The sequence below is a fragment of the Miniopterus schreibersii genome (genome assembly GCF_964146895.1).
Source record: "Miniopterus schreibersii genome assembly, chromosome: 9".
NCBI classification, from domain to species: Eukaryota; Metazoa; Chordata; class Mammalia; order Chiroptera; family Miniopteridae; genus Miniopterus; species Miniopterus schreibersii.
In genome coordinates this window covers 18,222,082-18,240,307 of record NC_138118.1, presented here as the reverse complement: position 1 = coordinate 18,240,307, position 18,226 = coordinate 18,222,082, and the positions used below count along the sequence as shown (strand labels likewise).

At 37.2% G+C, this 18,226-nt stretch overlaps 1 protein-coding gene across 4 annotated transcripts in view; it reads right to left on the bottom strand.

Moving 5' to 3' along the window:
* Positions 1 to 18,226, bottom strand: part of GRM8 (glutamate metabotropic receptor 8) — a 688,454-nt gene that overhangs the window by 233,976 nt on the left and 436,252 nt on the right. For all 4 annotated transcript variants that reach the window (XM_081148115.1, XM_081148114.1, XM_081148113.1 and 1 more), the window contains exon 7: positions 12,653 to 12,853. In XM_081148115.1, coding sequence (XP_081004241.1) covers positions 12,653 to 12,853 — 201 coding nt within the window. The remainder of the gene's footprint in view (positions 1 to 12,652; positions 12,854 to 18,226) is intronic.

Here is an 18,226-nt window from a genome sequence, read left to right as displayed (position 1 = left end):
GTCAGTTTAGGAAAATTCATGGACCTGTAGGTTTTTTTGTACTTTTCTATATGTATGTTATACTTTTTTAAAGGCCAAAAAAGTCAGTAAACATGATTCTTTATTAAATTTGATTGAAGCAAAGAAGGGATTAAAGACAGGGTATATAAATTTTTACATAAGCCTATAGCTTTAGAAGGATGGAGAACAAAGGGAAGTAAGAGAGCTTAAAGGAGAGGAGAGGCCTATAGCAGGTGTTGTTAAACAGGTGAGCATTTCTTGCTGTTAGTCATGCGCTGCTATAAATCATAGGGATATCTGTATATCTTACATATCTAGCAAAGAAAAATGTAAGATATGGGGAAAGTTAGAACTATCTTAACCGGGATTTAGAGTAAATTAAAAATTAATACATACCTTTCTGAGAGACTTGTACTTCATCCCTTTTACCTGCAAAATGTGTATTTTCATTTTTTAAATATGTTTTTATTGATTTCAGAGAGAGGAAGGGAGAGGGAGAGAGAGAAACATCAATGAAGAGAGAGTCATCGATTGGCTGCCTCTTGTAAGCCCCCTACTGAGGACTGAGCCTGAAACCCAAGCATGTGCCCTGATGGAGACCGGGAATTGAACCATGACCTCCGACGCTCAACCACTGAACAACACCAGCTGGGCTGTGTATTTTCATTTCTATTTGAATTACTGTATTTTGAAAAACGAATAGGGCTTATGGCATTTAACTAATTCTATTATGTGGAACCTATTCTTGTCTGCTCTATGGGCACAAACAACCGAATGGGTTGTTTCTCTCATTGAGTTGTGTGTGACTTACGACCTCCAGCTAAATTCTTTACACAGGTCATAGGTGTCTCCTTCATGGCTTATAAGTGAGTTTACCAAAGAGTTTCTTAATATAGGAGGTATATTCCAGCACACATTCTCTGAACACTATTTCCATCAACAGCCTCTACCTCTTTACCAAGCAGGTCATTTTACTGAGAACAAAATGGGTGAGTATGGGCTTTATGTCCTCTTATTTCCATATCTCAACCCAAGATGTTAATAAGAAAGGAAGGGTTCAGAAAATGACTGCAAAAGAAGAAAGAAAATAATCACCTTTGAGAGGAGATGAATTAAGCCTTGAAGAACAAGAAGTTAATTAATTTCAGACAACACAGTATTACTGATTATAAGATATTTATCAGATGCCTTAAAATCTAAGGTGTGTAGGGGAATGTGTGGGAATCGCTATGTATTTGGAGGGTGTTTACATGTATATGTTTGAAATTCAGTAAGCATATGTAAAGGCTTTATTCTTGTCAGGGGGCAGGAGGAAAACATAATAGTTACCACTTATTGATTACTCCCAATGTGCAAGGAGTCATGCTAAGCTCCTAAGCAAAGTGTAATTATCTCATCAAATGCTTTCAATAAAAATACAAGGTAGATATGTTTAATACTCCCATCCAAAGATAATGTAGAGGGTGATAAAATTTGAGTGACTTATCCAAGGTCTCATAACCTAAGTGGGGGAGCTAGAATTTTCATTCACCTCTGTCTCTACATGAAAGCTCATGCTCTTACGTACTTACTACTACCTTGATTACTGAATGATTGCAAGAGCAAATAGATAAATATTTGGCAAGAAAATAGGGCAAAAGAAGAAGAAATTTAAATTATAAAGGAAGATTAAATAAGGAAAATACATATGAAATGTAAAAGAGACAAAATATAAATAGCACAGTTAAGAATATAATACACATTCAATAAATGTTTGTTAAATGAATGTGTTTATCATGCACAAATCAATGTCATAATACACACTCCTTAACTTTTTAAAAGAATTAAAATTTTATTACTGTTCCCTTCACTTAGCTACAGACAAAGGTGTTATATGGTTCAAAAGAAAGGTTATTTTATAGTCATGCTTTTTGAACACATTTAAAAGGCTAACAAAACTAAAATTCTAAAAGTGTAATTATTAGGTATCTGAATTAAAAGAATTTTCTTATTCACATCCCCCACTTTCAAACTAACTTCTTGATTAAACTTTCATGTAATTATAAGAGTTAATAACATTAAAGAGAGCAATAATCAAATTTTCATTATAGTTTTCAGGTGGATTCTTTCTGAAAAAAAATAACAGTAGAAAATAATTACCCCTTAATAATATGGAAGATAGTCCATTAAATGCTTTTCTTTATTTTTTAAAAAATGTACATAATTTGAAGGAAGTAGAAGAAATAACGAGAGAATGTGCCTCACTGATCTCCTCTAGCCTCGTCAGGTGCCGTCACCAGTAATGCACTTTCCCACCTACTTTGAGGATGCTCCTGAGAACATGCACATTTCCGTTCCTCTAAAAAGCTGACACCGCTGCTTGTGCCAAAGCAGAGCATCCGCTCCACCTTCTGCCTTGGCTAGGTTCCCACTAGTGAGCCTTGGACAGGGTGCTTTTCAACCGGTGTCTTTCTTTATATATATACATATCTTTATTGATTTCAGAGAGAGGAAGGGAGAGGGAGAGAGATAGAAACATCAATGATGAGAGTCATTGATCGGCTGCCTCCTGCACGCCCCCAACTGGGGATCGAGCCCACAACCCGGGCATGTGCCCTGACCGGGAATCGAACCCCGATCCCCTGCATCCTAGGTTGATGCTCAATCGCTGAGCCCCACCTGGTGGGCCCAACGCCGGTCTTTCTAAAGATTCTCATGTCCTCAATCTCAGCCTACCCGTCTCATCATCTTAATAAGATGATCCAAGTACAAACTTCATTATTTCTCTTCTCATAAAATAATCCCCGTGTATGACACAGTATGCCTGCCTCTTTATTAAGCACTTTCTATGTATTATCACCTGACAGTTAGATTTCACAGGAACCCTATACTATATGGACTATTATCATCCCCATTTCATAGAAGAAACAAGGACTTAAAGAAGTTTTGTTATGCCCGGCCGGCGTGGCTCAGTGGTTGAGTATCGCCCTACGAACCAGGAGGTCACGGTTGGATTCCCCATCAGGGCACAGGCCCGGGTTGCGGGCTCGATCCCCAGTCGGGAGTGTGCAGGGGGCAGCCGATCAATGACTCTCATCATTGCTGTTTCTCTCTCTCTCTCTCCAGCTCCCTTCCTCTCTCTGCCCTCGATAACTAACTAACTGAATAAATATAAATAAATAAATAAATAAATAAATAAATAAATAAATAAATAAATAAGGTTTTTTACTTCACCAAGATCACACAGTAGTGAGCTGTGAAACAATTAAAATTCGATCTGAGCATAAATCCTGTGCTTCTGCTCCAAACCATCAAATGTAAACTCCTTCTGAATCTCTCCACCGCCTCAGGCCCTCTCTGCTCCTTCCTCTGCTTTCCTCGCCCGTCATTCAAGGCCCATTGCTGCACCCCCATTGGGGCCCAAAGCCGGCGTTAACCCTCAGTGACTGAGCCCACAGCACCCTCTGTTCCTGGGAGGTGCGTGTCATTTATCCCCAACGGCCTGGCCCACGATGAAGGACTTCAAGGCCTACAAGCCCCCAGAATGTGGGAAAGCAGCAGGGTGCAGCGGAGGACTGAGCTGAGCGGGGCCTGGGGCTGCACCAAGGTTTGCCTCAAGCTTTTCTTCCATGCCGGCTCCACTGGGAAAGGAAAGGGGCGTCCCCTGTCCTGTTCTTCATGACTATAAAAGAAATTAGACTTAAAAATCTCAGTGTATCACCTTACTCGGTAGAAAACAGAGGCAGGTGCAATTATGCTGCTTAATTTCATGACGACTTAATTTGTAAGATCAATATTTTATAACCAGACTAAAGCGTCCTTAATCAGAAACTAAAAAAAAATCACCTAATTTCAAATCAGCCTGTTTATTTCCCTGTACGTATTCAATATTGCTTATCTATGCCATTCACTTTTTAAAAACTGTATAGCTATTTTTAGTAATGACTTCACTACCTGCAGATCTTTAGCTTCAGGAATAAATTATATAATGTACTTCCACATTATTAATAATGTTTTTATCAATTTTGTTTCAAATGACGTAGCTATCAAAAAGCATATTTATATTTTAAATTAACAGATAATCCCTTCATCACATTTGACTTTGCTGGATATCTATTTATTAAATAAGTAATATTTAATCACAAGGAAATTATGCATCATAACTTCTAGAGATGACATTTTATGTCAGTTTTTCCATATTTTAATATTTTATATCTTATTTTCTATATATACAAGCAGATAAAACATAGTGTCAAGCCAATTTCATCAATAGAATATGAACTAATGTACTGCATTAGCTCTACTTATGGAGTTGTCACAAACAGTTACAAAGAAAGATCATTTGTAGAAGTTATTTCTCAAAACCTCTTGGTTTCTAGTCAAAGCACAGCGACCAGAACAGAGCCAGCATTCAGAGAACTCTGCATTCCCTTCCCCTCTCGTTCACTTATTTCCATTCCATTTGTACTTTCATTTTTTCATTTCAGGTATGATTCTCTCCTGGGGACTATTGGAACTGTCTCTTAACTTGTCATCCCTGTCTTTAATCTCACTCCCTCCAGTCTTCAAATTGCTGCCATAGTTATTTTTCTAAAGTACAATTCCCAGCACTTCACCGTCCTGCTCAGAAAGCTTCAATTCCCTGTCGCCAGCTGTGACACATTCAGACATCAGAGTTTGGCAGAGATTTCTAACCAGGCCCACGCTCCTTTCGCCACTCTCCCGGTGCTCCCAGGTCACTCACTTAAGTTCTTACACTGTGGATGTTCAGCTTTCTTAGAGTGCCGGCTTTCCCCTGTCTTCCAGCTCCCACCACACTGCCTTGTCTGCCATGAATACCTTTTACCTATCTTGTCCACCTGAGGAAATGTCACTTTCCAATTGTAACTTAAATCCGATGTCACCTACTTAGTCCCAGTTGTATTCTTTGAGCACCGTCCTTGTGTAGTTTCCTAGTCTCAGCCCTATATTGTGTTTGTACCTGTCCGCGCCTCTATCACATCACTTATCAAATTGGTAACAGGTCTGTGTCCCTCCTCTGTTAAGCCATGATCTCTGAGCACTCACAGAACCACTTTTATTGATCTGTGTATCCTGATGCCTGGCACAGAGCTGTTTTACTGGGTGCTCTGTAAGATGCCCAAGAAAACGTATATGGAATAAATGAATGATTTGTGAAAGATAAAAATGAATAAAAAAGACTGACAAAACAACAGTAAGAACGCTGATAGGCATTTATGGTTTTAAAATATACTTTTACCTTGTAGAGATTCTAGAGCTGGAAGAATCCTCAGAGATTATATCACTTTAATATAATCCTTCCATTTAAAAGATGATGCTGAGAAGATGGACTCGGAGCACAGAGGAAAGCGAGGCAGAGCCAAGCTAAAAGCCTAGGATTCCAAGGCGCAGTCAAGTCGTGACACGGTACTGCATATTGTTGATGGGTTTAATTAAAAAAAGAACACACTGTGATTTTCCTTTCTTGTATTTTTCAATCAATTTTTGTAAATACAGTTGTTTCCAAAAATTTTCTTAGACTGTATTCCTAGAATATACATAGTGAGCAAATACTCTCCGAAAAAATTACAACAATATCCACTCTCACCAAGCATATTTGGAAGAACCAATACAATAAAAATTACTACTATAATTTTTAAGTTTTTGTAAATCTGGTAGGTGGAAAACAGTCTTTCAGTGTTGCTTAAATGGCCTTTCTTTGTTTATTAATGAGGCTTAACCTTTTTTTCAAACTTTTATTCACATTAACGTTTTGCTTATTGATCTCTTGGAGATGTCAGAATTTATATCCATTTAGCTGGCTCTTCTTACATTTGTGATAGTATCCTTTGAACAACAACCCAAATGTCCCCTACTTTATATTCTGTTTTAAAACTGTTTATGATAATTTTAATACTCAAAAGTGTTAGATTTTACTAAATCAAACAAGTTTATTTTCCTGTTATAATTTTTTTGCTTATTTTGAGCTCTTCTGCTCAGATCTGATGAGTCATCGTCTATGTTTTCTTTTATTTTTCTTTAGATTCTTTATTTCACTTAACTCCCAAGTAAATTCCCAATGGAGAGCCCTCTCTTATGTGGAGAAATCACGTCTCTTGATTTAACTGTCAATAGATAATAATATGTCCTTTCTCACTGAGTTCTAACCCCGTCTTTATCACATTGTAAGTTCATACACATGTGTGCTCTTATTTATCGTCATTACTTATTTCTGGCTATTTCTATCTGGTTCCATTTACCAGATACCAGTACGGTACTAGTTCCAGGCTGTATTGATTACTATAGCTTGACATTATGCTTAAATGTTAAATGTTTGGTACGAATAATTTTTTCTTCAAAATCATTTTAGTTACTTTTACTCATTTATTCTCACGATTAAAATTTTAAATACAATTTCAAATTCTAGAAAATGTTCCTTTGTCATTTTGGTTGGAACTGTATACACTAAATTATACTAAATCTGAGCACAGGTTTATTCAGAAAAGGTTAACATTTTTCCTGTAATTAGTTTTTCTGTTTATGAACAAGGAATGTCTCTTAATAAAATTGTCCTCATATAGGTCTTTCATATTTTTGGTTCAATTTATTTCAAGATACGTTAAATATTTTTTGCAAAGAAACCAGAGTTTCATTTACTATATATTAGTTAATGATTTCTTACTAGTATGTAAAAAAGCTCATAATGTTTTCATATTAATTTTGTATTTGATCATGTTCCTAAAATAAGTACTTCTAATATATGTCTCAATGTATTATCTTGAGATCAAATCATTTGAAAGTAATCATAATGCTACTTCGTTTTTAGTAATAATTTCTCTTATTTTTGTTTCATGTTTTATCACACTGGTTAAATTTATAGACTATTAATAATAGTAGTAACAGGATTAATCCATCTCTTTAATAGGAATAACTATGAATATATAACTGGTTATAGGCTGAGAGAGATGTGCTTTATCAAGTTAAACATTTATCACATTTCTAGTTTATGTGTTTGTACTTGTAACAGAAATGAGGGGTTTTTATATATATACACATATATATATTTACTATTTTTATTTATTTGTTTTTTATTTTTAGATTAAGAAAGAAAGGGAGAGGGAGAGAAAAAGAGAAACACTGATGTGAGAGGGGAACATTGATAGAAACATCAATAGGCTGCTTCCCTACCAGGGATCAAGCCCACAACCCGGGCATGTGCTCTGACCCGGAATCGAACCAGCAGCCTTTTGGTGCATGGAACGCTGCCCAACCAACTGAGCACACCAGCCAGAGCATAAGGATTATATTTTAATCAAATGGCTTTACAGAATCATATGAGATACTTATCATTGTATTATATGACCTAGTAGTGTGTTTGTAGTATATTTCCTAATAGCATATTAAGTCACACTCCTTTTAGATGGCTTAAAGATATTTTATGCAAAAAACATTGTTTCAAAATCAGACAATAGTGCTCAGAGACTCTGAAAATTGTATATTTGGGAATTTTGCAGTAGGTCTCTGAAATCAAATAACATTTCTAGTGAAAAGAAGATGCTGATAAATTCCATCTCTATACCTGTCTCGGTGGTCAGGCAAGGGTTTATATTTTCCTTGGAACATTGAGCACTGGGATGACTAGACCACTATGTCACTGCTGAGGTTAGAGAAGCTGCTTTACTCCTCTAGGTGTCAGAGAATTCAGTCCCAACATGAAGGCTGCACTAAGCAATTCCCAAGCTGATGGCTCTCTGAGATTCTCAGATTCTGTGTGATTAACTGTGTCACCTGTGGCGTAACAAAAACTCACCCATGTGACAAAGCAATGAGATTCAGAGACCACAGCATCACCTAGTCTCAGGTTTTTACCTCTCTACTCACTTTTTAAAACTTTCCCCATAAGAAGCTTATAGAAACTTCCAAAATGTCCCTGTCACCCACAGGGAGTGCCCCATGACAGCTAAGTCTGTACTCTTTGCCACTGATAATTTGGATGAGGTCTGACATCCAAACTAAGTGTGGCGAATGAGATTGAAGTTTCCAAGAAGTTGGAATTGGGGATTAAAAAATATATATATATATTGATCTTAGCAGGTGTCCTAAACAAACAGTATGTAAATACTATAACTGGGCCTGCTGCTACTTACCCTGTGGATCTAGCAGTAGGGAAAAACCAATACAAAGAAAATCAAACAAAACAGACAGGCACAGAAAGGTTTGGATTTCCGACAGGGTTTTAGTTCTTAGAACCAGTTCTTTCCTTAGATCCTTTTCTATTTTGCCGAGGGGGGTTTGACACACCCTCATAAATTCCTCTTTTTAGCTTAGGCAAGCTGAGGTTGGATGCAGCTACCTGCAATCAAGCAATCCTAATTAGCATGCCGCAGTGCCTCCAGCCCTGCCCCTCGCACAAGCTCAGCTACCGAGGGAAGGAGTGGGGAGAGATCTCTGGAACTCTATTCAAGACTATTTTTTATGATAAATAAGGTTCTCATGGCAACAGAAAAATCTTTGATTTCATACAAGATGTATAGTATTAATATTTTATTGCCTATAGACCAGACCAGAGTAAGAAGCTGACATCGTTCCTTAAGCTCCTGAAAAATCTAAACTCTTCATTTTAGGTTTTCCTTCTGATAAATCTTTGGATTTAAAAAAATATATAGATATAGCATTTTGTTCCAATGGTAGCAATAAAAGTAATCATAAAAGACAGGCCTCTGTTTCCCTGTCTCCCCGGGTAGAGAGGAGACATTGAGAAAAGTTATAAGAAGCACATGAAGGATGCCGATACACTATGGCTCAGAATGTGCTTATACTTTGGGTACATTTTTCCACTGATGAGAAAAAATCAGTTTGTGTGATGAAATTCAACCAAAGCATCATTGCTGTTTACATCTCTGAGAAATAGTATATTGCAGTTTAATCGTTTGACTGTTTTACCTTTAACTAGTTTTGTCATAGAACAATTCTGGCCTGAAATACTAATCATTCATCTTTCTAAATTCTAATATGATCTTAATGTTGTCAATTAAACAATAAACTGAAAGAAGCACGACCTTTGATATAAGTATCTTTAAACCACTGCTTAATTAGGCATGCCCACACAAGGTTACAGTCCCAGCAAGACTGAGTTTTAAACAGTTCCCTCTAATTTTATACCAACAGTCTGTGCAGCATCCAGCTGCTCTGGCTGCCTCACCTCCTGCTATTACATAGAAGAGTCTCCTTCCACACCAACGACATGGTTCTACTGCCAAACTAAACAGGACCACAGAAAGCCATTTGTTTGGATATCCCATTAATGTCAGAAGGAACCAGTTTAACAACAGTTTTTTTCTACACAGAAATCACACTTTAGGGCAGACCCATCCTGACAGAAAATCTGGAAGGTTACACAGGACAAAACTGACGTTTGCCTTACAAAACTCATCCTTTGACAACTGCTGATAGGCAAAGAAAACTTTTAGTATACAATAAGTTTTTGTTGCTGTGTATAGTAAGCAGTCAAACACATTCTCGACTCTTCAAGAGATTCAAAGCTGGTCCTAAGGAAACCGTGCTTTGGCCAATGACCCTCTCGCAATTCCAGTCCTTGGGAAGTGGCGGCTTCCTCACTAGGTGAGAACACTGACCATCGCCAACCCAACCCACTCACCTGGCATGCAGTTAACTATATATAACAGCTGTTAGCTAGGTTCCCAGCAGAGAACACAAACAGATGTCTACTTTCAGTTTCTGTGAAAGCCCTGCGAGACCAAGAACATTTAAATCTGTGGATTTGATGTGTGCTCCACGTAGCTGTTGGGGCCTTCCAAGGTACCTCCAGGATCAGCAAGTAGCACTAGAGGAAATCAGGTCCCAAGATCATTGCCATGCCTTCAACCCTTTAACTGACTGAAATGTTAGATGTCTTTTGAAGATAGAGCTTGAAAAGCAGAGTATAAGGAAGATGCTTGTTATTTATTCTTAATAGAGTATGGTAATCCTTCTATCATCAGATCTCAAAAGAGCTGTAAATCTAGATCACGCATGATTATCTCCCCGTCCTTGAAAACTCTTTTAATGAAATATCCTTCAGTGTTACAGGCATTACATTCTTAGCTTTGATTATGGGTCCATGTGCAACACAGCCAAGGAGAAGGCTTCTACTTTTGCTATAAAAGTTTGTTAAATAGCATTGCTTATTAGGCCGTCAAAGTCCCATACGATACATTTATTTTAGAAATAATTTCTAAGAAAATTCATTCGCTCCTGAAAAATAGTTAGGCTTGCTTCTATCATATAATAAAACTTACATAGCCCATTAAATGCTCCTTTACAATTTGGCTGCTTCGGAGGCTCAGAACTTAATGTAGCTCTCCATTTGGCTACCATATTTATTTCTTCCTCCTCTAGTGGTTTTGATGCTGTACTTCTATTTAAACAGCTGTATGTGTCTTTTTATCGTAAACAGGCAAGATATTAATAAGTGAACACTAATATATAAGCCAATAATGAAATTTTAAAAAACTGATGATCATCCTAAAAATCACTGAAAATCAAGAGAATTATATATTTCCCAGTAGCTTGGTCATGCTCAGGTCTCTTACCCGGTATCATCAGCTACTGGGACACAGCCAAGTTCCAAGGCACTATCAAAAGAAATCTCCAAGGAGCTCAAAGAAATTCCTTTTTTAGTTCACACACTAAAATTCGTGTATTTTATGTGAACTTCATTTGAAGTATATTTACCCTTGTATCGGACACGGTTCTATCAGGCTTCCGTGGGTCCCTGTTGCTCTCAAGATGAAGAACAAATCTTGAGAGTGACCTATGTGACCTCTCATGGTCTATCTGGCTCTGCCCTCTGCTACACCCTTATCTCTGACCTTCATCTCCTTCAGATTTCACCTCTCCCTAATGATTTAGAGTATGGATGTTTGTAGATTATATAATTATACCTTATGAGATTCATATCTCAGTTCCCCTAAAAACTCTAAATCTCATGCCTGTTAGTTTTTACCAGTAATATGTCTTTAGGATCTTTCACAAAGCTTAATACATTCTAGTGCTGAATAAATATCTCTTGACTAAATTAATGAAGTTTTATGTGTGCTTCTCTGTTCATAGTAGATTGAGCGAAGCAAATTATGGAAGAGATCAGTCCTAAAAAAACCACAGCAATAGTTTGACAATGTAGATGGGGAAAAACTATAAAAGTGGACAGAAGAACTCAGAAATTATTGGCGTCTAGAGGCAAATTGTCTTAATAATCGTTAGGCATTAAGGCATTTTAAATAGTCTTTAATAGCAACATTATATTACAGTGTGGTATAATAACTGAAATCATCAAGGAAGGGTTGGGTTTTTATCTACAGTTAAGATAAAAAAGAAATTGGTAATTCACCTTTAAAATACTTTAATCCAGTGTTTCTTTGAAAGATTTCCTTATTTTTTAGAGGTGAGCTTCAGTTCTTGAGAAAATATATTCATATGCTTTCTTCTTTCTACCTTCTAACAATTAGAGTAAATGAAACGTTCCCCAATCTCACATCAGAACAAATAACTTTGTATTGTAACACTCCTCTTTTACTCAATTTGATAATTACAAGAAAATTATTTTCAAATTCCCCTTAGTACTGATATTCTTACCAAAAACATAAATATTGTGTAATGCTTCAGAAAAATTCTGCTAAAAAAGAGAACACTCTGCATTGAATGTAAACCAAATTTTGCCTCCTGTTGCGTGAACAAAGGAAAAGAAGTTTCCACTTGAATTCTGAGCTGAAGATGACCTTGTGCTGTTTTGAGAAAGGCTGGCAGCCGGGGTCACTGGAGTGTATTATGATGGACAGTGCGGGCCATGCGCTGCTCGGAGGCATGTCCATTGTGTGGATTACAGCCAAACACAAAGAATTAGACAGCTCAGAGCATTCTATCATTTCATTTGGAAATAACTGTCAAAGTCATGGGCAGCAACCATTACAACTTTCACAAAAGAACAGCATTCGATAATTCCATCACTCAGATAGGCAGCTTGACTATTCTCAGCCCAACACTGTGCATCCAGCAGATTCTTTATCAGTTTCTTGTGGTTTCTGTGTCTGCGGTAGGCAAACCCCATCTACACTGCCTTGCATGTAGTTCTATCTTACATGATGCAGTTCATTGCTTCAAATTGACCAAATCATTGAAAGAAATGCAAGCAAAAACGGGATGCAGAAGCTTAACACAGCGCTCTTAGAATGCAGATACAGAGCAACTCCAAATCATTCACTTTCCTCAAGTCAGCACACTGTTTAAAATGCTTAAAAGCAGTTGCAAAACAAAATATCCACAATTCCTTCTCTAATAATGACATAAACAAAACATTTTCAAGAAATCTAATCTGTTGTCAGTGGTTCCAAATGAGCCTCTTCAGCTATTTCTGAAACAGCGATATTTAAGTAGAATATTTTGATGGATGGAGGCTTATTTTTAACTTCTGCTTCTTTCAGGAGCAGGTTAATGGCAGAGCAAAAAAATCTGCTTGGGATTTAAAAGCAGGTGGGAAAACTCACACTTGATGAAAAGGGGAACTTCTATTCCTTTGCTTTTCACTCTACTTGAGTATCTCCTATATATAGGGGGAGGAAAGCACACCCTGTCTCTTCTAAAATATTTAGAGACAGGCAAGAAAGTTGTGACTTACCATTGAAATTTACAGCCCGAATATAGCCAAGCAGCTCTTTGCCATCAATGGCACTCATCCGTGGGCAAAGGCCGATGTACCCGGGGCAGAGGTCTTTGTGCATGTTGTGCAGGGCGTAGGCCATGGAATACACGGCATCGATTACAAACTGCACCTTCCCCTCCTGCTCGTAAGATGAATCCCGCGCAATTCTCTCCAGCCCTGCGAAATAACAAGGAAAACCATCAGTCGGCGCAGTTAGATTTCACTGAAAGGTGGCATTAAGGCCAAGATTTCCATCATTCGGGACGTAGTCCATGAGACAAAACTAATTGATTTTACTTCTGATTATACTGAGGTTTTTAAAATGGGTATTGGATTTTTTATTTGGAAAGAACAGAAACTATCCTGTTCATTAGCAACAAAAAGATATAAAGAAAATAAAAGACATATAGTTTCATTATGTTTAGTTCCACTTTATTGAGTCTTCTCCTATTGTAGGTTCTGGTAATTATATATCATTTTGGTAGTGACTTGATCTTTTAAGTAAAAACATACAGACTTGTTCTGTTCATCTCCCTCAGCTCCAGAGGTATCATTTAACTAGTGACCCAAAATCAGGTCTTTCCTCCAGCCAGGTCTGTTCTTGTTTTGAATGTGTTCTACTTGGGAGTCCTTTTTGTAAATATTAAATGACAACATTTCCTGTTTATCTTTAGAAGAATCAATTTATTTTCTTCCTGAACTCATATTTATATTTTATTTTTATTTATTTCCAAAAAATAAAAAGCTTTACTGAGATATAACCGGCATGTAACATTGTGTAAGTTTAAGGTGTACAAATGATTCAATATACGTGTATAATGTGAAATAATTACCACAGTAAGGTTAATTAACACATTTATCATCTCAAATAGTTGCCTTTTTTTTCCTGTGGCAAGAACTTTTAAGATCTAATCTCTTAGTAAATTTCTAGTACACAATACTGTATTAACTATAGTCACTATGCTGTGCATTAGATCCCCATAAATTTTCTAGTTTAATTTTCTATTAAAAAGATGTAGAACTCTCAAAATGAGTATTATTCAGATTAATTGCTCCTATGTTTAGACATAAGTAGGGCTGAGAATTGGCATTGAGGATTATCACTTAATATGTAATAGAGGCATAGAATTAAAAATGGAAGATAAAGTCAATGTTAAAACTAGATGATGCATTATGAGTTTCAATCCATCACACTCATTTTGAAGACCAGGAAACTGAGATGCATGGAGTGAAATTCACTATGTACACACAGAGCAGACCCGGGAACCATTCCCAGGTCTCAGACTCGAAGCCCAATATTATCTCAATCCCCAGAAAAACGTAGGTGACAAAAATGTTGGGCATGAAAGAAAAAAAAATTACAAAAGAACAGTGCGGGCTTACTAAGGGTCCCAAAAGGATCTCCTCTCACTTCCACATCCCCCCAACCTTATGTGTCTTGCAACCCTTGGTGAGACCAAAAGCAAGCACGTTAAGCCTTCCCATGGATGCCAGTTAGGAATGCTTAATAATCTTTAAATTCAACAAATACTGCTTTTCTTCACACTAATACATATATCCTATAAATTTAGAGAGTTGAATTATAATGGCTGTTTTATACTTTTTTATATACTCTGATAAAACCAGTGGCTTTCTTCTAGACAAACATAGTGGTCATTTCATTCATTTTTATTCACTGAACATTTTCCTCTGGTCTCAACCAGTTGTTACACTCCGATCCTATAAATGCTGTTGGTTGGTGCTCTGTTCCCTACAGTCTGTCACGATGCTGAATTCTGCTCCCTTTTCCACATGCCTTTGTGAATTTTTTTGATGGCTCAACTACCTAGTCCCCAAGATTCAGTCTTCTTTCTTTTTTTCCTTCAACCTCAGAATCCATTCATTCTCCAAACTTTACCTATTATTATTTCTATGGTCTAGAAATATAAATAAGAATACAAAATGTTAGTTATATGTTCCAAATCAATTTAATTCACTTTGGAATCTAGCTTTCTGGAAAATTAGTTTTCTAGGATGTTCCTGCCTCCTAATATCCAGCTCACATTTCCAATTGCCTATCATATGTTTACAGTCTGCTTCCATGGCAGACTCCATAGATCTAAAACCAGGCTATCATTCTAGAGAATCATATCATTATTCCCCTAAAACCTTGTGTTGAGGGTTTTGCAGTTTGGGGAGCACAAAGTGAGAGGGCAGATCCAAGAAAGAACATCTTCAAGGTGCCAAAAGGCATATCATCTCTTTCAACCTGCCTTCGCTTCATAGTCTAAGCTAAGATCCATGCAGGTATGGGGACACTGTCCTCCCCTTATCTCTGTGTGGCACTTTGTCTCCTGGGTCTTGGGACAGGACTGCTTATGTCCAGAATATCATCAAGTGACCTGTGAAAACAGCCCTTTCAGTTTCTGCCTAAAATTTCTCTCCCATAGTTTTAACCACAAAGTATATAATTCATAAATGAATACTGAAGAATGGTCACAGAAGCCAAAATAATTTAGTTATTTCTTTAAAAATCTTATCTGGTAACCAGTCACTCTGGTTAGTCCAGGCCTGAGTGTTTCTCAGGATATAGGACCAGAACCTGGACAGTCCTGAGCAGACCAGCATGGCTGCTTATGAACAAAAGAGGCAAATGACCAGGATATTTAGTGCCATAACTACTTTTAGGATAGGCCCCTAGGTATACATGGAGATCCTTGCAGTCCATTTGTTTGCACCACTGAAATTGATAACTGAAAATGAAGACTAAGCATCAGAGCAGATATTCCCATCCCTGGTTACCTTCTCAAATACAGATTTGTCAGCCCCACTCCAGACTTACTGAGTCACAATCTCCCAACGGGAGACATGACAAATCTGTAATTTCAAAACACAGAAATCTGCCTGTCTTAGTCTGTTCAGGCTGCTGTAACAAAGTGCCATAGAGTGGGTGGCTTGTAAAGAACAGGAATTTATTTCCCCCAGTTCTTAAGGCTGGAAATCCAGACTCAGGATCCGGTGTGGTTGGGTTCTGGTGAAGGCCCCCTTCTGGACGTTTCCTCGTTGTATGCAGAGAGCAGAAAGGAAACTAGCTCTCTCAGGACTAACGGCACTAATCCAATTCATGAGGGCTCCACCCTCGTGAGTGAATCTAACCTAACTACCTCCCAAAGGCCCCACCTCCTCAAACCAACCATCACATTAGGCAGGAGGGTTTCAACGTATGAATACGGGGGACACAAACATTCAGTACAGAGCACTGGCATCCCAGGTGATGTTGTTTGTATTGCTACTCTGCCAACCTCTCTGCTGCAGACACTCGCACACACACAAGCACATCTCTTCTGTGAGCATTATTGCTTTTTCATCTAATATTGTTTTCTTTTATAGACTTGAGAGGAAGAGATAGAATTCCCATGCCTCCATAGCTACAGTGTGCAGTGTGGTCAGCTGCACAGTATTGGTCAAAAATGCCCAAGGCAAATTGATTGAAAGAAAGTAATGAACAGTAAGGAATATTAAGAATATTAAGGAATTTGGAACTTTACCACCATCCATGGAATATATGAAAAAGCTAGACATGTATGAATATGTTATGTTTTTAAGTTTACTCTATCCCAAAATGCTCTAGATTTAATACATTATGATTTTATTGTAGGGCTGCTATAACCTCCCTATCAATCGATAAAGATATTTCTGAGCATTCAGTAAGTGGAATAAAATTATATACAACACTTTCCTGATGCATTAGAGATGACCTAACTTAATAGACATATTCTTCTTCGGATATTTTAAAAATAAAAATCAACTTCATATATACTGGATTTACGTTAGTTCTCAAATACCACACCATTTTATTAAAGGGAACTATTTAAATTTTCACTAGTGAAACTTTTATTTCCTTTATTAATTAGTTGTAAACTAATTATTTTCAGTGAAGATTGAATATTTTCAACTTTGTACATTTTTTTCTTTTAAAGAAAAGTTCAGAAGGCTGTCTAGTGACTATTGTCACATGAGTCAAGGGACATTATAAGTCTTTTTTCTAAATCAATGTAAGCACATGGTGACAAATTAAAAGACTGAACGCTACATCATTTCTAAATTAAAAAAGAAATTATTTTATTTCTTTTCAGGCCATTTAGACAATGTATTTTTCTATTCCTTAACACTTTGATCTCATGATGATACTTAAGATTTTATAGGAACTACTTTGCTCCTCACTTCTTTATATCTGTTTGTCTCTTTCATCTAAATGAGGACTTAGGAAGCTGACAGTGACTCATCAACTTAATTGGCTGTAAAATTTCATTATGCTATAGTTTCTAAAGTTAGCGTTAATGTATTGTTATAAAGTGCTAAATATTGTCAAAGGCTGTCTGTCAGCCATCCATGTAAAACACCGATTGTAAAGTTGTAATGTGTTTTTAGTGTCTAGCTTAAAATTAACAGCATGTAGCAAAGTGTTTGTGTGGGGGTAGGTGAAGTCAGCCTCATACATTTTATTGCAAGAGTATGTTTTCAATAATGAAATCTAAAACTTCTAACAGCATCTCATGTTCCTGGACACACAGTAAACTTTTACTGGCCCAAGTAATGACACATGTACCTCAGTTAAGGACTTTCACACATCGTGTGCACCTTCTTGGTTTCTGCTTCCCCTCACTAAAAAGGCAGATCTGCTCAAGTTTACAAAGTGTTGTATACATGACAATGTGAGTTCCTAAATAAGCCTGACATACATTGTAAACTCTTTGACTGACGCATAGTTGTTGAACTTTGCTTTCGAAGAATTTATCATTTCTCAGGATACAGTTTAGGTTTAAAAATGGAGATGTTAGGGTCTATTTTCTTTTTTCTGAAATTATGCATCTAATGCTTCTAATGTTAATGTAGTGATGACAGCTGGTCATATCAGTGAGGGGGAAGAAAAGTCATATCAGTCCTTTTTTCCTGGGAAAGCAAACATCCAATTGGTTGATTTTTTTTACTACAGTTTCAGCATGTAGTAGAAATAATCCCACACTCTAAATTTGTGTGCTAAAATGTATCTCTTTATTTAGTTCCTCCCTGACTTTTTCTTAAGCATGCCGCTACTATTTTGAATAATTAAATCATTTCCTTGCAGTTGCTGTGCAGAGAATGATAAGAGGGGAGAAGAAAATCCGTGAGCTGCTATGAATAAATACATTTATGCATATGAGACCAAATCTTTCCCAGTAGCTCACACGTATGTAATGACTGCATAATGGGGGACTTTGAAATCGGTGAGAAACATGCCAAGAACTGCACTGCACACTCAAAAGTAATCGCCATCAACTTAGCAAACATAAATCATCTCTTACTGAATCTAACCTGATTTGGCTTCAAGGACCCAATAGGGGAAGGATGGGAAAGAAACATAAGCATGTCCAATTATACAGGAATATCTCCTAAGCACTGGGATACCCAAGTGAAATGTGTATACCCCAACTGCAGAGGGAAGAAAACATGGGCCCTGTAGTGAGGCAGAAAGACAAACTGACTGATGGGGGCAGCTGGCCACAGGAGAAAGAGAGCTGACAGTGAGGT